Here is an 18044-nt window from a genome sequence, read left to right as displayed (position 1 = left end):
AACATAAATAACATTACTAGTATCAGTTCCGTCTCAAAAAGGGTGCGATGAAGCATTAAGTAGCAATCAAAAAAGGTGATGGGAAAATAAATCATGTGCTAAAGACAGTTTATACAGCCGTTTGTCTTCCTGCAGAATCACTCAGCAACTCATTACAGTGCAACAAAATATGTGTAAATGCATCTGTTGTTTTCTCTGCTGGTGCGGAGATGATAAGTGAGACATTTAAATGACTGCTTGAACAAAAGCAACATCATTTCCTTCTGTCTTTTTCTGGCATGTGACTGTCTATTTGTCCCTGTAGCTATGGGAACACATGGCAGGCTGTGATGGTGATGGGATAGAGATCAAGGATGAGGTTTACTCATATCAACCCCCCCCCCCCCCCCACACCAGGGTGGAAGTGATATTAGCAGTGGAGCTGTGAGAGAGAGATGGAGACGCTCCAACACCTCTCTCTGGCCTGACAAACCCTCCCCCCTGTGGGTGAAGGTGCGAGGCCAGCACCACTTAAAAAAAACAAAAAAAAATAGTTTACTAAAACTGTTGTTCCTCTCACACACAGACACAAAGACACCAACAACACAGAGAGGAAGTAAGCGCACGGTCAACTTACTGCGATACGAAGCAGGGTCCCCTTGACGGCCGCCCATCGGTCTTGCCGGCGATCGATGACAAGGATGAAACCCACGCCGGTCGAAGACAAACTGAAGCACACAGAGAGAAAACATGTCAACACAAATCAAAACACTGGTCTAATTATACCCAGACACACGGTGAGCAGAGCTCGACAACAACACAAAGACTGGTGAGAAGAGATCATGTCAACTTTTAACTCACATTGACAAAAAAAAAAGATAAAATCACAGACTGTGCCACAATCTATTGACTCCCAACAGACAGTTTCAAAGACAGAAAAGTAGTTAGCACTCAGAAACACAAGAGCGCAAAGAGAAAAACACAGACATAAAACATACAGTTTTCAGTTGACGCGTGCACAGTGAGGCACTCGTGAACCTAATTGCTTGTTCACAGCTCGTTGTTTGGTCATGCTGCTCTTTATCTTCTTAGACAGCTGGTGCAGTCCATAAAAGGAGATGCTGTGAAGTACCTCTAGATTTCTTGGCCCCCCCAGTTCTCTCCCCCCTGCACCCCCCTTCCCTTAACCCCCTCTCTGGTCCCAGAAGAGAGGAGGGCTGTACGGTTTACACACACACCGCCAACGATCACTGATAAGGGCATGTGCAGCTCACCCTGCGTACACTTGCAAACGCGATGCAACTACAGTGCTGTCAGAACCATGCTGGAATATCACAGTAATCCTCAAGTATTTGCTTTCATGTCCACCATCCTGCAACGAATAACTGCACAAACAGGGTGGCAGCAGGTACAAAAACAAAAAAAAAGAAGTCTTTGGGACAGTAAAGCCAAAATAAAAACACAGGACACGGGGTTGTGTCTCAGAGGTAGATCCCAGTGTGCTGTGCTGTTTGAAGGGGAAAGAGCCAAATGCTTCAGACCACCACAGCATCCAGCCTGCCCCCCTGCACTGCATCTATCAGTCATCCAATGAGACACTGGGAGCTGCTGAGACAGGAGCCTATTACAGAATGGCTGCAGAGTGATGAGCAGCACTAGAAGCCAGTCAGCAGATGTAGGGGGGAGGGGACAGACTCAAAAGGAGGGTGCTTCTGTACGCAGAAGGAAAACACAGAATGTCAATTCATGTCTGCCTCTCTACTTTATCTCACTGCAACATTCACATTCTTAGCGGCACTCATCCTTGTTTTCTGCACTTCTCTCCCTCCGTCATCTCCCCGTTTCTCGGCTGTGCGCTCAGTCACCCGCAGAGACTCTTACAGCCACTCGGGCTTTCAAAAGCACGAACTGTTTTAACCTCAGCCGCAGAGGAGGAGGAGGAGGAGGAGGAGGAGGAGGAGGAGGAGGAGGAGGAGGAGGAGGAGGAGGAGGAGGAGGAGGAGAGAGGGCGAGTGGGACAAGAGCACTTACTGCCTCCAAGACATTTACGGCTGCGAAGACGAGACGGTGTTTTATGGTGAACATAGAGCACCTGAGGCTTAAAGATCTGAAGAACACGATGAAATAACTCGCTGCTGTCGCTGCTAAAAGACAATGTCCCAAACTGTGTGTTATGTGTGACAGATGACATCTATTGCTTATGTCCCATTTTATTTTCAATAATATATTTCAATACAACAATAATATGTATCCGTTTCTTCTGTTAATTCTATTGGGACTATGGGTCAACAATTTAGACTTTGCTTCTAAAAAAGGTTATTTCGAGTTTATAAAAATGTAAATATACAAGGGGCATTTTAAATCATATAACGTCTTGTATGGTTATCATCTGCATCGTAAACAGTTTAATAAACTATTTCAAATATGCATGGAAACCACCCGGTAGTGTTGCTGCTGCACATGCATCCGTGTCCTAATAATAATTGGATTCCTCAGGACAAAGTGTGAAGCTGTGAGTTGTAAAAAGGCTCTGCCTCATGGCGATGCAGTGATGAGGGGAAATTTGCTGCCTGAATGCATTTGCAGACGTAGCAACACACATCCTGCTGCAGCGTTCCCTTCTACTGTTGCAATGAGCAGCGCAGAGAGAGAGATAGCTTGAATATAAGAGCAGTGGTATATTAAATAAAAAAACTGATTAAATAAGCCACGAGCGCAGTATGTGTTTCGATTCAATATGTCTCAAAATGACTACCAATGGTACCTTTTAATACAAAACCAATCAGCAAAACTGTGTGTACGCATTTTCAAAGCCAAGGAGAGATCAAATAAGAGGCGGGACAAAAGACTATTAATTCATTCCTGAGTGCGTTTATAGATGCAAAGCCCAAAGTAGATGAATTAGGATCCAGAAAATCCTGCGACAAGACTGAAATTGATTTAATACTCAACACATCTTAGCTTTAATAAAAATACATATTTAGAGTTAAGGGCTGTGCGATTATATACATATTTCATACATATATGAAATTTGTCATGCTATGACATAACACACATATATCATAGCATGTTTTCTGGTAGTTCAATAAATGAATAATTTACATGGAATAACCATATGTTTTAAATGATGTCTCCCGTTAATATTGATCCAAAGGTATTTGTTTCAAACTAGCAGCAGCTGTTCAAGGGCACCACGCAGAGTTGTAGGACATTTGCCCCCAGCTGTGGACCGTGTGCCCTGCCGGGGGCGTCGGTCCCTCAGGTAGCACCAGCCATCTGCCTCTGTGCTCAGAACAGCTTGAGGCTCGACGCCATCTCGCTCCTGTCGATCAGGTCTGATCACGATGGCATTGAATATGGATGCAAACTATATCTGCATGTTAGCTGGTTTTCAGCTTGGATTTGAAAAAAAATTGCACACAGGTTGAACTGTGATACAGTTTATAAAAGAACATTTTGAAAATTGCTTTAAATAGGCTGGATATTTGATAATATTGCTTGTTACTTATTGATTAAAGTTTCAGTATATTAGTTCAAGTTGTTGACAAAAAGAAGCTGTATTGGCTCTATTGTTATTATCTAAAAGGCCTAGAGCTGTATTGGCTGTATTGTTATTATCTAAAGGCCTAAAGACATGTCTATATGTAGGTCGTCATATAGACATGTCTGTGCAGGTCCTCATGTGAATTCATCACACTCAAGCGCACACACTACGGGACACTGCTCAGCTGTCGGTATGCATTATTCAGATTCAAACGGTAAGAATTGCTGCAGTTTCTATTTTACGCACTTTGCCAGTCCGGTCACGATAAAGGAAGGGTGGGACAGCCGGGGGGGGGGGGGGGAGCTAAATCATGTCAATGCCAGACTTAATAGTGAGGAAAATATCAAAGAAATAATGAAAGGGTACAAAACACGAGTCAGGGGATGGCTTTCTGGAGGAATAGTTGGAGAAAGACGGTTTCGTACATTCCCCCCCCCCCCCCCCATGTCTCGCCAGGTCTGTCCATGTGTACAAAGACAGTCTGCAGAGCACTGATAAGAGACCCTGGATTATTAATTGGCCATTTTATTAATACACGAACCACTCTTCCCCTTCAGATATCTATGCAATACACACCAACTGTCCCCATCCACTGCAGCTTACATCTTTATGCAGTTGTGTTTAAGTATTCACTGCCACCTACTGGCAGACTTCATACACAAAGGCATCTTCACAAAGTAAAATGTTCATCTCTACTGCCTCTCTGACTGAATTACATCCATTTATTTTGAGTTCACTTGACCTGCATGTCTTTGGAGTCCAAACCCGGGAAACCCCTTCTACTTTAGCACATGATGTGTGAAATGTAAAAAGAAAACATGACTGTATAGCTCTCAGTTTATCCATAAACCCACAGAGGTGAATCAGCGGTGTTGTGCTGCAGCACTAAGAGGGAGAAAATAAGTAGCTGGTGACACCAGGATAGCTGGTGGTGTTAAAAAAGTGTTGATAAACAAGGGAGGATAGGACATCAGTGGTAATACCATGTAGGAAAGAGGACGCAGCTACGATTAGATGACTTGAAAAAAAAAAATCTTGTGTTTGCGTGTGACAATCAGCCAGTGAGGGACTTTACCTCGGCACACTAGTCAGGTAGGTCAGCACGTTGTGAAACTCTCCGTCTGTGATCTCTCCAAACGCAGGGAATTCTGGGAACACAATGATGGGGCTGCCATTATCTCCTCTACCTCCTAGGAAATTGGAAAACAGAGGAACATTAAAAATTGCCGCATGAATATATTGGGATTACCTGTAAGAATATGTTGTGTATATCTCCTTGGGGATGTTACAAATCAGTACAGCATAGGATATGGTAATTTATGAGGCAAAGAAATAAACATAAACTCATAACTTTCAAGCTGCGAGTCTCTGTGTTGGGGGCTCTGACAATCATTCTGACAAGGAAAATGTCTTGATTTATTACAGTTAGAATAAAAGGAAGAGAGCACCGAGGAAGAAGAAACAATGGCCACATGGGGGCACTGGTGTTAAAGCTGTATCACTGATGATTGGAGACTGTACAGAAAAAACTGCAATATCCATCATAAAACATACAAACATAATTGTATTTTCTTCCAATATAAATAAATTGTTCATTTTTTAATAACTAGCATTTTTAAATCAATGTCAATATCTGAAAAAGAGGAGGATAGGTTAGCCCACAACAGTCAATTCAATAATAATAATAATAATAATAATAAACTACACTGGTTTGCACTGAAAACAGTTGTCATTAGATTCTGATTTAAATATTCTTCAATCCTCATTAATCCACAGAAATATATGCCATCACCTTTTCCCAACAGAGCTCCGCCCACTTCAAACCAGTGAGAAGAGCACAGAGAAAAATATAAATATCGAAAAATGTCTCATGCGAAATAACCAAAAAACTCTAATGTTGCCAGAAAGGTGCGTGTTCCTGTCAGACCCCATCGCTAAAGTGTGTGTTTCAAAAGGGCCTTGAAGAAAAGGAATTTTAAATTAAATAAAAACATGAGGAAAAAAAAAGAAAGCGGTTTGTACACAATGACACTAACACCTTCAATCTCAACTCTTTCACACACACACACACACACACACACACACGCACACACACACACACACACACACACACACACACACACACACACACACACACACACACACACACACACACACACACACACACACACACACACACACACACACGCGCTCTGTCACCGCATGTGACTGGAATATTAATCTGTCTGCCTTTTCTTCTCTCATCACTATAGCAACAGCGAGTGCATGGTCATGGTTTCAACGTCTGCTTAAACATTTGTCTTGTTGGCTGCAGTCACAAGGTCAGCTCTGGCACACAGCACCGTACTGTAAGGAATGATATCATTTGCGTCACAAATAACTGGCAATCTCAGTGAAAGACGCCTCAAATGTTGTGGAAAGACTCAAAACATGGATGTTATCATAAAACTGGACATACAGAGGCAGTAAGCAAACACAGATCAGGTAAGAGCAGCAAGAATATAAAGAGTATTTGGACCAGAACATGACAGACAGCGAATAGGAAATGGAGCGAGGTGACATTTGAATAGCAGATCATAACTGCCGGGAGAGAACAGTTCACATTAAATATGCAAAAATCAAGTGGAGTAGTTAAAATAGAAATGATTCCTCTGGTGGCAGAGATGAGGCAGATGATTAGTGCTAATTAACATATAAACTGACAGGCAGAAGATGGGATGAAATCCCCATGAACCCATACAGACAGATACGCAGATATAGAAATGAAAGAGTCACCTGAAAGGAAGGCAAACTGCTTCTTGAGGTCAGGGGTGATGTCAGCAGCACGGAGCGGACTGCTGTCCAGCTGCATGATCTCATCTGGAGAAAACAGACGAGGGAAATATTAGCTGGAGACGTACAGGAGGGAGGGAGGCTGAAATCAATTTAAGAGCTGCTGTGCCATGTACAATAGAGAGGGAGAATTCAAATACAAACACATACTGACATATTTCACTTTATTTTACTGTCAATTTTAATAGGTTTCTACTTTTTGCACTGTGTCGATTGTTTAATGTTATGTATCACCGGCCATGTCTAATTCCTTGTATGTGCAACAAACCGTGGCAATAAACTGTTCCGTTTGTGATATTTTCTAAGAAAAACTACAGCAGTGACATTTCCAGTACATTGAAAACAATTACTTCACCCACAAAATGACCATTTGTGTATTAATTACCCATCACTTGTGACCTTGTACTTTTGCAGAAAACTTACATGTTCTCGCATGCCTCCATGGTGAATCTAGAATTTTTTTTAAAAACGGAGAAAAGTATTTGAAGTAATTGAAGCAAATGGGGGGGGGGGCTGCGTTTAACTACAGCAAAACTATATCAAAACATTTACAATCTCCCACACAACTCATGCAGTATAATCCAAGTTTATTTATCAAACTTTACTATTTGTGTTAAAAGTTAGGTGTTAATGAACATGCATGTTTGATAAATACTGAGCATACAGTAAATACGACTGGGATTATACTGCACGAGTTGTGTGTGAGTTTGTGAACTGATATTTTACTGTAGGTTTGCTGTTGTTAAACGCGGCCCCGTTTACGTCAATTCAGTAACACGTTCCTCCGTTTTGGGATTCTTTGTTTACTGTGCGAGCGTCCCAGAAAAAACTAAAAGCTTCCTTGAAGATAGCATACAGCATTGATAAATCAACAGGCTTTGTTGGTCCCCTCATTCCAGCTTCAGCAGCTATCCATCCCCCATGGACTCCCTTCATAAGGATTAAAATAATCAGATTTAAGGTTCAATGCCCCCAGTAGGAGATAAGGATTCCGGATACTACAGGGATCAAACTGGTGGCAGCAGACACGCACAGGGCTGAGGCAGTGCAGTTTAGCAAGAGACTTCTGGGCCAGGTGAAGGACTGTATACATTTGTATATCATCAAGATAACATCACACATGTTGAACATGGTTACAGTGAATGTGCAAACAGGGAAATGTAATATATTTCCCATGTGGTCCAAGTGGCAAGACACACAACTCGAGATATTTGACAAAATTAGTGTAAAAAACAAAAGTAGGTTACACTGAAAAACATGTCTCTGCCAGCTGCTGGTCCTCATGATTAAACATAAACAGCCTCCCTACAATATGGAGTGTAAGCATTGATCTGTATTTGAGAGACTTCTGTTTTGCTCACTGAATAGAAACTGAGCGCTGTGCAACAAAGGGCAAAACAGATCAATACAGAAAAATTGGCAGAAGTGCAGACATTTGCTGCAGGATTATAATGTTGCTGCTATGCAATGTGGGTCGTGGTTTGTATATACGTGGCATCTATAAAGGATCCTCAAGCCTTAAACACAAGACATTCAATCAAACACGTTCATTTCACTGGATTCATGCAGCCATCCCCAACATAGCAAAAGATCCATGAGGTCTGTTTCATCAGCTTTATATCTCATTGACGAAACAGCCGTCTGGGATCAGTCACGAAGACTTCACAGCGAGAAGCCTGAGGGAAATAAAAGTAATCCAGTGCATTGTGGTCCGATACTGCCGTGAGAAGCTGCTGTAAGGGTAAGTGGTTTTCGGTATCAATCCTTGGAGCATTTTTGGTGTGCAAACATTTGTGTTACAGTGCCTTCCATCAGGGCGAAGGAGTATCAGAACCTGAAAAACTGCTGCTCAGTTACCGGCCACATCTGCCAACAGGATGCATTGTGTTATATTTAGTTCCAGGCAAATTGGGCTCTGTAGTCGTCTATGTCATTAAAGCTGAAAGACCACATGAAGTCAAGAGAAACACGACTGATTTCTTCGGCTCGCTCTATTTTCCCATTTTCCCGTATAAAAGCACTTGACCACCATTGAGGTCAGCGAGGTCTGGACCTCTGTGATTTCTGACTAAAAATAACTTGACTTTGGTGCAGCAAAGATATCGTACAATGCCAAGATTACAAACTTGCTCCTTTGATCTCCATTTGGTCGCGCTGTGTTAAACAGTGGCCAATGATGCCGGGTAGTTAGTTTCATTTTCAGCAAAATAAAAAAACCTGGTAAACTACATTTTTGGACCTCTGTATTTCTAAAACCCTGCGTACGGCCATGGTTCCAGCCCACCAGGATTCCAAAGCTCTAGAGAGGTGCAGTTCTTCTGCATGCCTCTTTAGCATCCACAAAACTGAATTTTAATACTGTGCTTCAATTAAAAAAAGGCTGGAGGGATGAAAATACAGGTGGAAAATGATGATTCAAAAAAGCTCCTGACCGTTATGGATTAATTGATTTGGTCCACACCAGAGTAAATTTACTGCATTCACAACTGCCCCAACAAATCGCACCACAGTTAGAGTAAAATGGACTAAATGTTGGCAAACACAGTTTGTCCGTACAGCTTTCTTACCATACTTTGTATGGCAGCGTACCTGCCCAGGCCAAAACACGTCCACCTAGTCTAACTTCGTAGTCACTGGAGCTCAGTCCATCTCGGAGTACCACAAAATATCCATCATTGTTATGGATGTCGATTCCCTCTTTATCCAGACTGTCTGTCTATCTCTTTACAGACAGTCCTTCTACTTCGAGCACTCCTCTGACTCCAGTTTTAACAAACCAACGAGACTTGCTGTTGACTCTTTGTTTGGCAAAACCTATCAGGTTACTTAGCCTTAGGGTGTCGGTACATTGAAGTTTATTGCCTCCTTGCTCTCACACACACACACACACACACACACACACACACACACACACACACACACACACACACACACACACACACACACACACACACACACACACACACACACACACTTTGAGGACAGGATTCATTCAAGTGTGTCTTCTTGGTCTGGCATTTTCAGTCTCCTGCCTCCTTTAAACCTTTTCACTCAGAGACCAGCTGGTGCCATGCCTGTTGTGTCAAAACAACATCAGTCAAAGGTTTTAGCTCTTCAGAGGACTTAAAGGACCATACCTGTGTTTTCACATGTGTAAGCATCGACTACAGAAACAATTCTCTCACACTTGACATTACTGAGCATACCATACGATTTGAGATTGCTTTCCTATCAAGCAGTAAACATTTTAAACAAAGTTCATGCACCAACATAAGCAGCATGACAATCATAAATTACATTACATTAATTTGGCAGGCAAAGCGATTTTTAACAAGTGCATCTAACCTCACGATTAGCCGCTGAATAACTGAGAAGAGAACTTCATGTAATAATGAGTTGCTGTTGAACAAAGATTCTAGACGATACATTTTTGTTTACAAAGTCTATGATATCACTATGAGAAGACAAGAACAGACAAACCCTGAAATTGGAGCTCACAACACCAACACAACACCTCTGTTAATTCACTACAGCTTCTGATCACTGAAGCAGGTGGTTTTTAATCTTGCCTGCCAGCCGGAGACCTCGGAGGCTGACGCACATTACACTATTCTACCACGTTTAGCAACACAAGACACACACACAGACAGACACATACACACATGAACACAGAGTCTAGTAAATTAACAATTAAGATGCTATTAAATTACACAGCAATCTGTTACCTCTCCTCCCCTTTTAAGTGTTTCTGATATATGGCAAAGGGTTGCACGGGTTCATCTATTATAAATTAAACAGCCAACCTGTGGCTGGACAAACATTATTGATCGCACAATCTAGTGGACCGTCCCAGTTTCTGATGTACTTTGTTGTCGTCGGAAAAATGATCCGACCTTAGAACTAAATACATTTTGACTCTTAGATCTACCAAACCTATAACAAATATGGTATTCTGTATCAGCCTCCTCCTCTATTGATGGGATACTATTTCCTTTGACATCTGTAGTTAACATATATTGATTAGGGACAACTGACTGACTTAGATCTATAGAGGTTATTTGAGACAGTTCCTTTCTTTCAACTTAACCTAAAGCATGGGTGTGTGAACCAAAATGTCTCCTTAACAGAAGTCAGGCAAGTAAAAAGATGAGACAAGACAAATGACCATATCTTTGATGTTTAAAACTTGGTAAAGCTGCCCTGTTAATAATGGCCACTCACTGCCTAAGGACACAAAGATCCAACTGTCTCGCCATCTGCAGAGCGCTTACTCACACACCCCTCAAGGAATCAAGTTCACACAGAAACCTCCAACAGTTTCCACTTTCTGACCCAGCCTCACTTACTCAGCCAGCCACGCCTTGCCCCCAGCAACTCCCACACAACCCCCCCCCCCCCCCCCAATCCAGGCCATCAATAGCTGGACTTTGTCTCCAGAAGGAGATTCTGTTACTGGAAAATACCCCTCCTGGAAGATGACAGCTTTGAGTTTTAGCCCCTTTTTTTAACACACTTGCTTGTTCTGCCTCTCATCCTTTCTTCCTACAACTCCATTACTTCCTTCCAAACTTCCACTTAAAGTTGACACAGTATTGCACAATCGTTAACAGCCCCTCTGGCCATTAGAAAAGGGAGAGGATGATCCAGTTTTAGATACTACTGTATTTCTCACAAAAGAAAAACAGACGTAGAAACCACTCCGGTGCCTTTTCCGATCAACAAGTATCGATGATGTCACAAGGAGCACAGAAATGATCAATTAAAAAAAACATGTGAATATAAATTATTAACTTATTATAGTGGTATAAATGAAAGTCTGTGTATATTGACACACACAGGCCGCATCCTCACAACAGTTGGAAGGGGGGGGAAAGGGCTCAAATTACTTTTGGTGTTTATTTTACTCACTTGTCTGCATTGTATTACATGGTTCATGATTAGAGGATATTTTGCAATAAAAATGGCAGATTAAAATCCCTACTTCTCCCTGCTATACAACCTGTGATTATTGAACAAAAGCACTTTTTCTGCTAATGAGAAAATACACTTCCTGAAGAAACATATTATTCCAAGATCCTCTATACCAGGGGTCCCCAAACTTTTTCCTGTTTCCTTGACCTAGGGCCGCACGATTATGGGGGGGGGGGGGGGGGGGGCGACTGTTGCATCGTGCGCGCGGATCAGGGCGGAACACCGCCGTGCGCGATACAGAGAGCAGGGGAATTGAAAACGCGCGACCATGTAGTGACAGACATGACATGCCAGCGTGTAAATAAATTAAGCACAAGTACTCGTCCTTCAAGCTCCCGTCTCTCTACTCTTCTACTTCTACAGGGTGCGCGCATGACAGCTCTCATCTCGTTCGCCCCCTGGTGGTTGGCTGATTCAGGAAGAGCTTGATTTGATATGTAGCAGAGCACGTATTTTAAATGTTAATATCGCAGACGATCATGCTCATTTAATCGTGGCAGCCAAAATCGTGATCGCGATTAAAATTCGATTAATTGTGCAGACTGAAAAAAAATCATAATGCGTCTCTGGTATTGTTCAGGGGGCCGGACCAAATGTGGAGGTGGGCCGCATCCGGCCCGCGGGCCGTAGTTTGGGGACCACTGCTCTATACACACACACACACACCCACAAACCACCTGCTGGTTGAGGCGCTAATGTTCTTTAAAAGGCTTAACGATGGGGATTAGTGTCCACTCACGCTCACGTTTGTGGCCGACGAGTCAAACATTAGTGGGTCACAGTCACACACCTGGACTGCCTGCTTCTACTGACACAGATTAAACAGGACGAGAGCAGAGGCCTGAAACTCTCATTCATCAGGCCAGAACGAGTGGAAACCTGAAATCATTCTGATAATATTCTTGTTCAGTACTAGGGAACAGAATGGACACCCACAAACAGAAAGAGGGGGGGGGGGGGGGGGGGGGGGGGCAGTCATGCAGTGGGAATTAGGGGTTTACAGTCATGGTCATGGAGGGAGGGGGGGGGGGGGGGGGGGGGGGGGGGGGGGAGTCACCAAAACAAAGCAAAGCACTAAATAGGGCGGAGCAGTGACGGAGGAGCCCATATAATATCAGGGGTGAGAGGTTTCGGGTTAAAGAAGGCAATGTTTAAGGCAATGGTCAACTATTGTGTTGCTCCACTGGGTCTGTAATCACACAATCAAGAAATAAGGATATGGATTGTGAGGGAAAAAGTTGGAAAACAGAAATCATCCTGTAGAAATTAATGAAAAAATAAATGGTCAAAACACCTCAATCCCTCCAAAAGATATAAAATCGCCCAAACAGCTGATGTCTCTTCTGTACTGCCTTAGCTCATCAAAACTTGTTAAAGTACAAACATTTACCAATGGTTCTGTCTTAATATACTCTCTTGATCATTATCAAAATGATCTATACCAGATCCTATATACGTACACACAACAGGACACTGAGTGTCTGTGATTTACAGTTTCTTCTTCTTCATGTAATAGATTTTAAGGAGGGAAAAAAACAGACATCAGATGAAACAGCACAGCCAAATGAACTCAAGATTTCACTTCCAACGAAGAAAGCAAATGCTGTGTATTCCAAGCCTAACTCTACGTGGGAGCAAAGGTAGAGGACAGGCCAACTCAAACAGAAAAGCACAGGTAGAAGATGCCGTGTGGACATAACAGACCCAAATTGCGCTTAATATAATAAAAGGGATAATCTGCCCACAAAAACAAATAATGGAAAGACAGCATGGTGAAAGAAAGATTGTGACAAGGGAAGACTCATTTTGTGAACCAAAAAGGTGAGAAAATGATAAAATCATCTGATACCTACCACACAGCCAGTGGCAGCAGCGAGCAAATCGGTAGTATCTTTCCACCTCCTCCAGAGAGATCCGTACATGACCCCCAGTCTCCTCTACTGGCCACAACCACACATCCAGTGACCCCTCCATCTCCTCCTCTTTGACCTCTTCCCTTTGATCATCCATCTCAACTCCTCTCTCCGCTTCAGTCTCTCCATTCTCCATCGACCCTGAATCAGCCCCTGTCTCGCCTTCCCCTGAGGTTTGACTCCCTCCAACTCCTGCTGGACTTTCCTCTTTTTGCTCATTACTAGTAAACGGAGAATCTGCGTGTCCTGTACTCACAAACCAGTCCAACTCCTCTCCATCTCGGTGTTCATCTGAGCCTTCAGCCACCTGTCCCCCTGAACTCAGCTCTAAGTCCACATCAAAGCAAAACCCAGAGTCCACCTCAACATCCTCCTCCATCAGGAAGCCTGAATCTGCCATCTCCTCTCCACCCATCCTGCTGCACCAGCCTACGTCTTGTTCACTCTTCTGCAACGCTTGTTCCATGCAGCTTTGCAAAAAAAAAAAAGAAGGTATCACTGCAACAGTTTCCCTCTCATTCTGACTCCATCTTTCACCAGACTCCACATGCGGCCTCTCGCTCTCCGTCGGGCTGCAGGTGCTCTACAGCCTGCAGGACGTCACTCAGGAATTGAGGGGACTTCCTATTGCAACCTCAGGTTACCTTCCCTGCAGACAAAAGCAACATTGTAGCACCCTAACCCCACCCTCCCTGCTCACCCTGCTACCCTTTTCCCTCCCCTAAAACAAAAACACAATGACCTGACCCCTCCTGGTTGAACAGTAATGCCTCCAACCTGCTAATGAATGACTAAAACTGACCTCTAAAAAAGGATCCATTTTTGACTCTGTAAGACGAGAGAAAGTTATGCATGAGCTATGTCATGCCATGTTGTGTCACAGTGTTATAGGAACTGCAGCTCCCAGTCCTCTCGCCAGTGCTCATTTACCTAGTTCAACAAAGCTCCGGCTCCTCGTCTGCCTTATCTAGGGAGATGTGGACCAAAAGTACAAAGCCTCCATTCTGACCAGCCCATTCAAACACTGCCTGCATCCCCGTTTAACCATTCGCAGACTGTATCCATTCAAAGACCCTATTCTTGTTTATAAAAGACCCCATTCTTACACATTTGCTGAAAGACTTAGTTCTAATGAGACGCCTCAAAGAAAGACACTGTTTCTGAACAGAATGTGCCAATTTAGATTCCATTTCAATGAGTTGCATAAAAGATACATTTCACCTAAAAACAAGCTGATAGACACCATTCTCTCTCCCAATTCAACCAGTATCTACAAATACAAGTTCAGAGTGCTAAAAGGTTTGGGCAAGAGATGTTGATTGTGTTAAGTGCGTGTACATGTATGCCTGCATGTGTGCGTGTGCGCATGGGTATGAAAGCTTGCATCCGCAAGTATGTGTAATGGGTGTGGGGGGTTGTGTTTAATGTATATGTTTGCTCTATGACCAAGGGCAAGCACGAGGTTATCAGTGTCATAAACCTTGAGATAAACACGAGAGCCATTAGGTTAAAGAACTGCACAACTCAACGTGAACAAGAGAGTCAAACAAAGGGACAGAACGCTCAACTCGCAGTCTAATTTAAAAGACAGTGATTCATCGTGTTTTTGTCACATAAAGCCAGTGAGCGAGTACCAAGACTGAGAGCAACTCGTGTATCAGATATACTTTTCCTCTAACTCAAGAGATGTAGCCATCAGAAAGCGTCAGTCAGCACAAAATGCAAGAATAAGATGTTTAACATAATTGGGGAACTGAAAAATTAACTCAAGTGATGATGTACCTCGAGTCAGTGGAGGTTGGAGCAGAAAAATAGAAAACTTGAACATTTGAAACATGAGAATGAGGAGTTAGAAAGAAGAGTTGATGCCAGAGCTCTGTAAACTGCCCCTCATCTCTGCTTGAAGCTAGCAGCTCAAGGCTACGTTAGCCCCAAATAGAAGGGACGCACAGATACCACTTCTTTTCAGACCAAGTACTTACATTTGAGCACTTGTCAATACGGAGTACCGATATGCGTACTTAATAATACCATTACAGTTCTATCAATGACTTTACAAACGTGTTTCATTTTCATTAGATGTTCCTCACTTTCTGTCAGTAACGAATTAAATATACAACATGATGCTGTTGTTGACACTTTAGCTGGGCGGCTTGTAAGGCTCAACTGACAAGATGTTAACGTCACGTTGCCTTATCGGTATCAGGTGCGGCTGTATCAGAGCAGTTTTATTGCTACGAGTACATCAGCACAATATCGGACCCAATACTGGTATCTGTACCGGTGCATCCCCACCTCATAGCATAATACACAGACTCGGCTGTCTAGTTGTATTGTCGGTAGGGCTGGGTATGTTTTAAGAAATTACGATGCCAGCGTCAATACCGGTACCCTTAAAATGATATCATTGGTATCATTCGGTTAAAACGCTAACGCCGTCACTCGACACAAAGTGGCGGGACTGCGTTGACGTGGAAGAGTTACGCCCACCCTCCGGCTACCCCCGGGTTAAAACGGTTTGTTCTGTCAGTACTGTTGCCGTCGTTAGCACTGTAGGCACTGTTAGTATCGTTAACTGCAAGCCGCAGGCTCAGACATTCAAGGCTGGCTGTATGGGTTGTAGCTGTTGCAGTAGGGGGCCAATCACACGTCTCATTCAATGTAAGAATGCTTGCTGTGATTGGCTGCCAGGAAAACCATACAAATATGAACCATAAAAAGTTACAGAGTACCAATATCCAGCTATAATTGTGGGTAATGTAGGCACTAGGTTTTTTCACAAGGAAGAAAAATGTCTGTACCAAAAATGGTGACATCTCTAGATTGTGCTGCATTGATTTAGATCCCTTTTTCAAAAAAAACTCCCCATTGCGAAAATGAGTACTCCATCGTACTATTATAACATTGTCGGAAAACACCAACAGAGACAGATCGCTCATTACAAGTCCTCAAGTCAAGTCTTTTTTGTTTCTACAGCCCCAAATCACAAGCTCATCACTTTGCAGCCTGTATAACTTACAATACCCTAGAGTGTCAATTCCAGAATGCACTTGATTAAAAATGTTTTTGAGTTTAATTTGGGCTTCTTCTGAGATCATTTTAAGAATCAGTCAAAGGTGGAACAACTTGCAGATCAATGTTGTTATGTTAGTGACCTACATATGCAATCGAGCACACACTAATATTCTTTCCCAGTATTTCTGACTATCATTGCTAAGTGGGCTCAGCCAGTAAAACCAAACAACTGCTAGATCAACAACATAGTTCCTCTCTTGTACGAATTCACCTCATGGCTAATGGTTTTAACAGAGCTGGAAACCAATTCCCTGAAACTACACAGCCTGAGGTAAAAACAGGCAAAGCAGACAAGAAAAACATGCACATACTGTTAGTGGAGTCCATATGTGCCAACACATATGCACATACTGTACTGTAGCTGCAGACACACATGCAATCCATAAGTGCCACGCACAGCAATATCTTTGAACAAGAAGCAACCTTCAACCAGGGACAGAACAAACATAAATAACAACCTCGGTGAGGGACAAAGATATGTTTTCACATACATCGTGTCAGCAAGCTATAGGAAAACAGCTTACATATACAGACACAGGGTCGGATTTTTGGTCAGAGTTTTCCCCAGACATAGCAAAATACACAAGCATCCTACCCACACAGACAGACAGAAAATAATTCCATGCATATGTCTCCTGACTCACTTGGCTTAAGCGGGACCATCGGTATCCCACTGTCCCATTGAGAAGCACTCCTCCTGGCTTTGCTCACCATGCTTTTGTCCCTGCGTGCTAGTGAGACCAGCAAAAGTCCCTGTCTATGCAGTGGAAAAAGTGGCAACAATCTGGCTGACAGACAGGCAGGACACCAACTTGAAAAGTCAGCAGCTTTAATCAGCAGTTCCCACTCCTTTGCACCAGCTCGTCTGCTGGGAAGGTGCTGTGTGCTGCAATTTCTGCATATGTTGAGGAATCTGTTCGCCGCCACAGAAGAATTACAGTGCAGCTGCGAAGATCTGCAAGCTGGAAACTGAAGCGACTGTTTAAACTGCGCAGTCACGCACTCTCGCGGACACAAACTGTTGTACACACAAAGACACACAGACAGCCCAGTGGGGAGCAAAGGGAAGCCCACAGGAAACACTGTGTGTGTGTGTGTGTGGGGGGGGGGGGGGGGCTCTGGGCGTGATGCCCTGCAGAACTCTGGCCAGAGCTGCAGTCGGGAATATTGCATACAAATCCACACGCATACATATACAGGCATGACCACTGGAAAATTGCACACACCCCCGTCTCCTTTCCTCTTTTGGTCTTACCATCCCAGTCTCTCCAGGAGTTCCTGCGGCTGGCAGGGTTGAAAGGGAAAGAAGAGCCCAGTCCGGAGACGTCCAGGTTCTGGATCAGATGACTGAGCCGGTTCACTATCCGGTACGACGCCTCGCCGCCCTCCCGCAGAAACTCGTGCAGAGACATGAGAGCAGTCTGCTGGTCTCACACACTGCAACAAACTCTGTCATCCAGAGAGAGCCCTCGCTGCACCTGCAAAGCTCCGCTGCACACTCTGATAAAGACTCCGAATCGCAGCCCCCAAATGCCGGCATGGGAAGGACCTTCTTTGTTGTAATGTGCCGGTTCACTCGGAATCAAGCCGACATGATCTCACATGCGTCCTCTGAGGAGATGTCTGCTTTGGCTACATACAAGACAAGCCTGGTGTCCTCTGCAGTGCCACATTAGGGACTCAGGAAACAGCAGTGCAGAACCCCCCAAAATAGCTGAGTCACTGTCTGC

At 43.5% G+C, this 18044-nt stretch overlaps 1 protein-coding gene across 1 annotated transcript in view; it reads right to left on the bottom strand.

Moving 5' to 3' along the window:
• mcf2lb (mcf.2 cell line derived transforming sequence-like b) overlaps nucleotides 1-17726 on the bottom strand; it is a gene marked incomplete at its 5' end in the record, with an annotated part of 33512 nt that extends 15786 nt beyond the window's left edge. Inside the window, 4 exons of the mRNA XM_079170750.1 lie at nucleotides 617-707; nucleotides 4599-4713; nucleotides 6299-6382; nucleotides 17570-17726. Of these exons, the coding sequence (XP_079026876.1) occupies nucleotides 617-707; nucleotides 4599-4713; nucleotides 6299-6382; nucleotides 17570-17726 (447 nt within the window). The remainder of the gene's footprint in view (nucleotides 1-616; nucleotides 708-4598; nucleotides 4714-6298; nucleotides 6383-17569) is intronic.
• Between the last annotated feature and the right edge of the window lie 318 nt (nucleotides 17727-18044).

This window comes from Pholis gunnellus, assembly GCF_910591455.1.
Source record: "Pholis gunnellus genome assembly, chromosome: 12".
Taxonomy (NCBI): Eukaryota; Metazoa; Chordata; class Actinopteri; order Perciformes; family Pholidae; genus Pholis; species Pholis gunnellus.
This window is presented reverse-complemented; position numbering and strand designations above follow the sequence as displayed.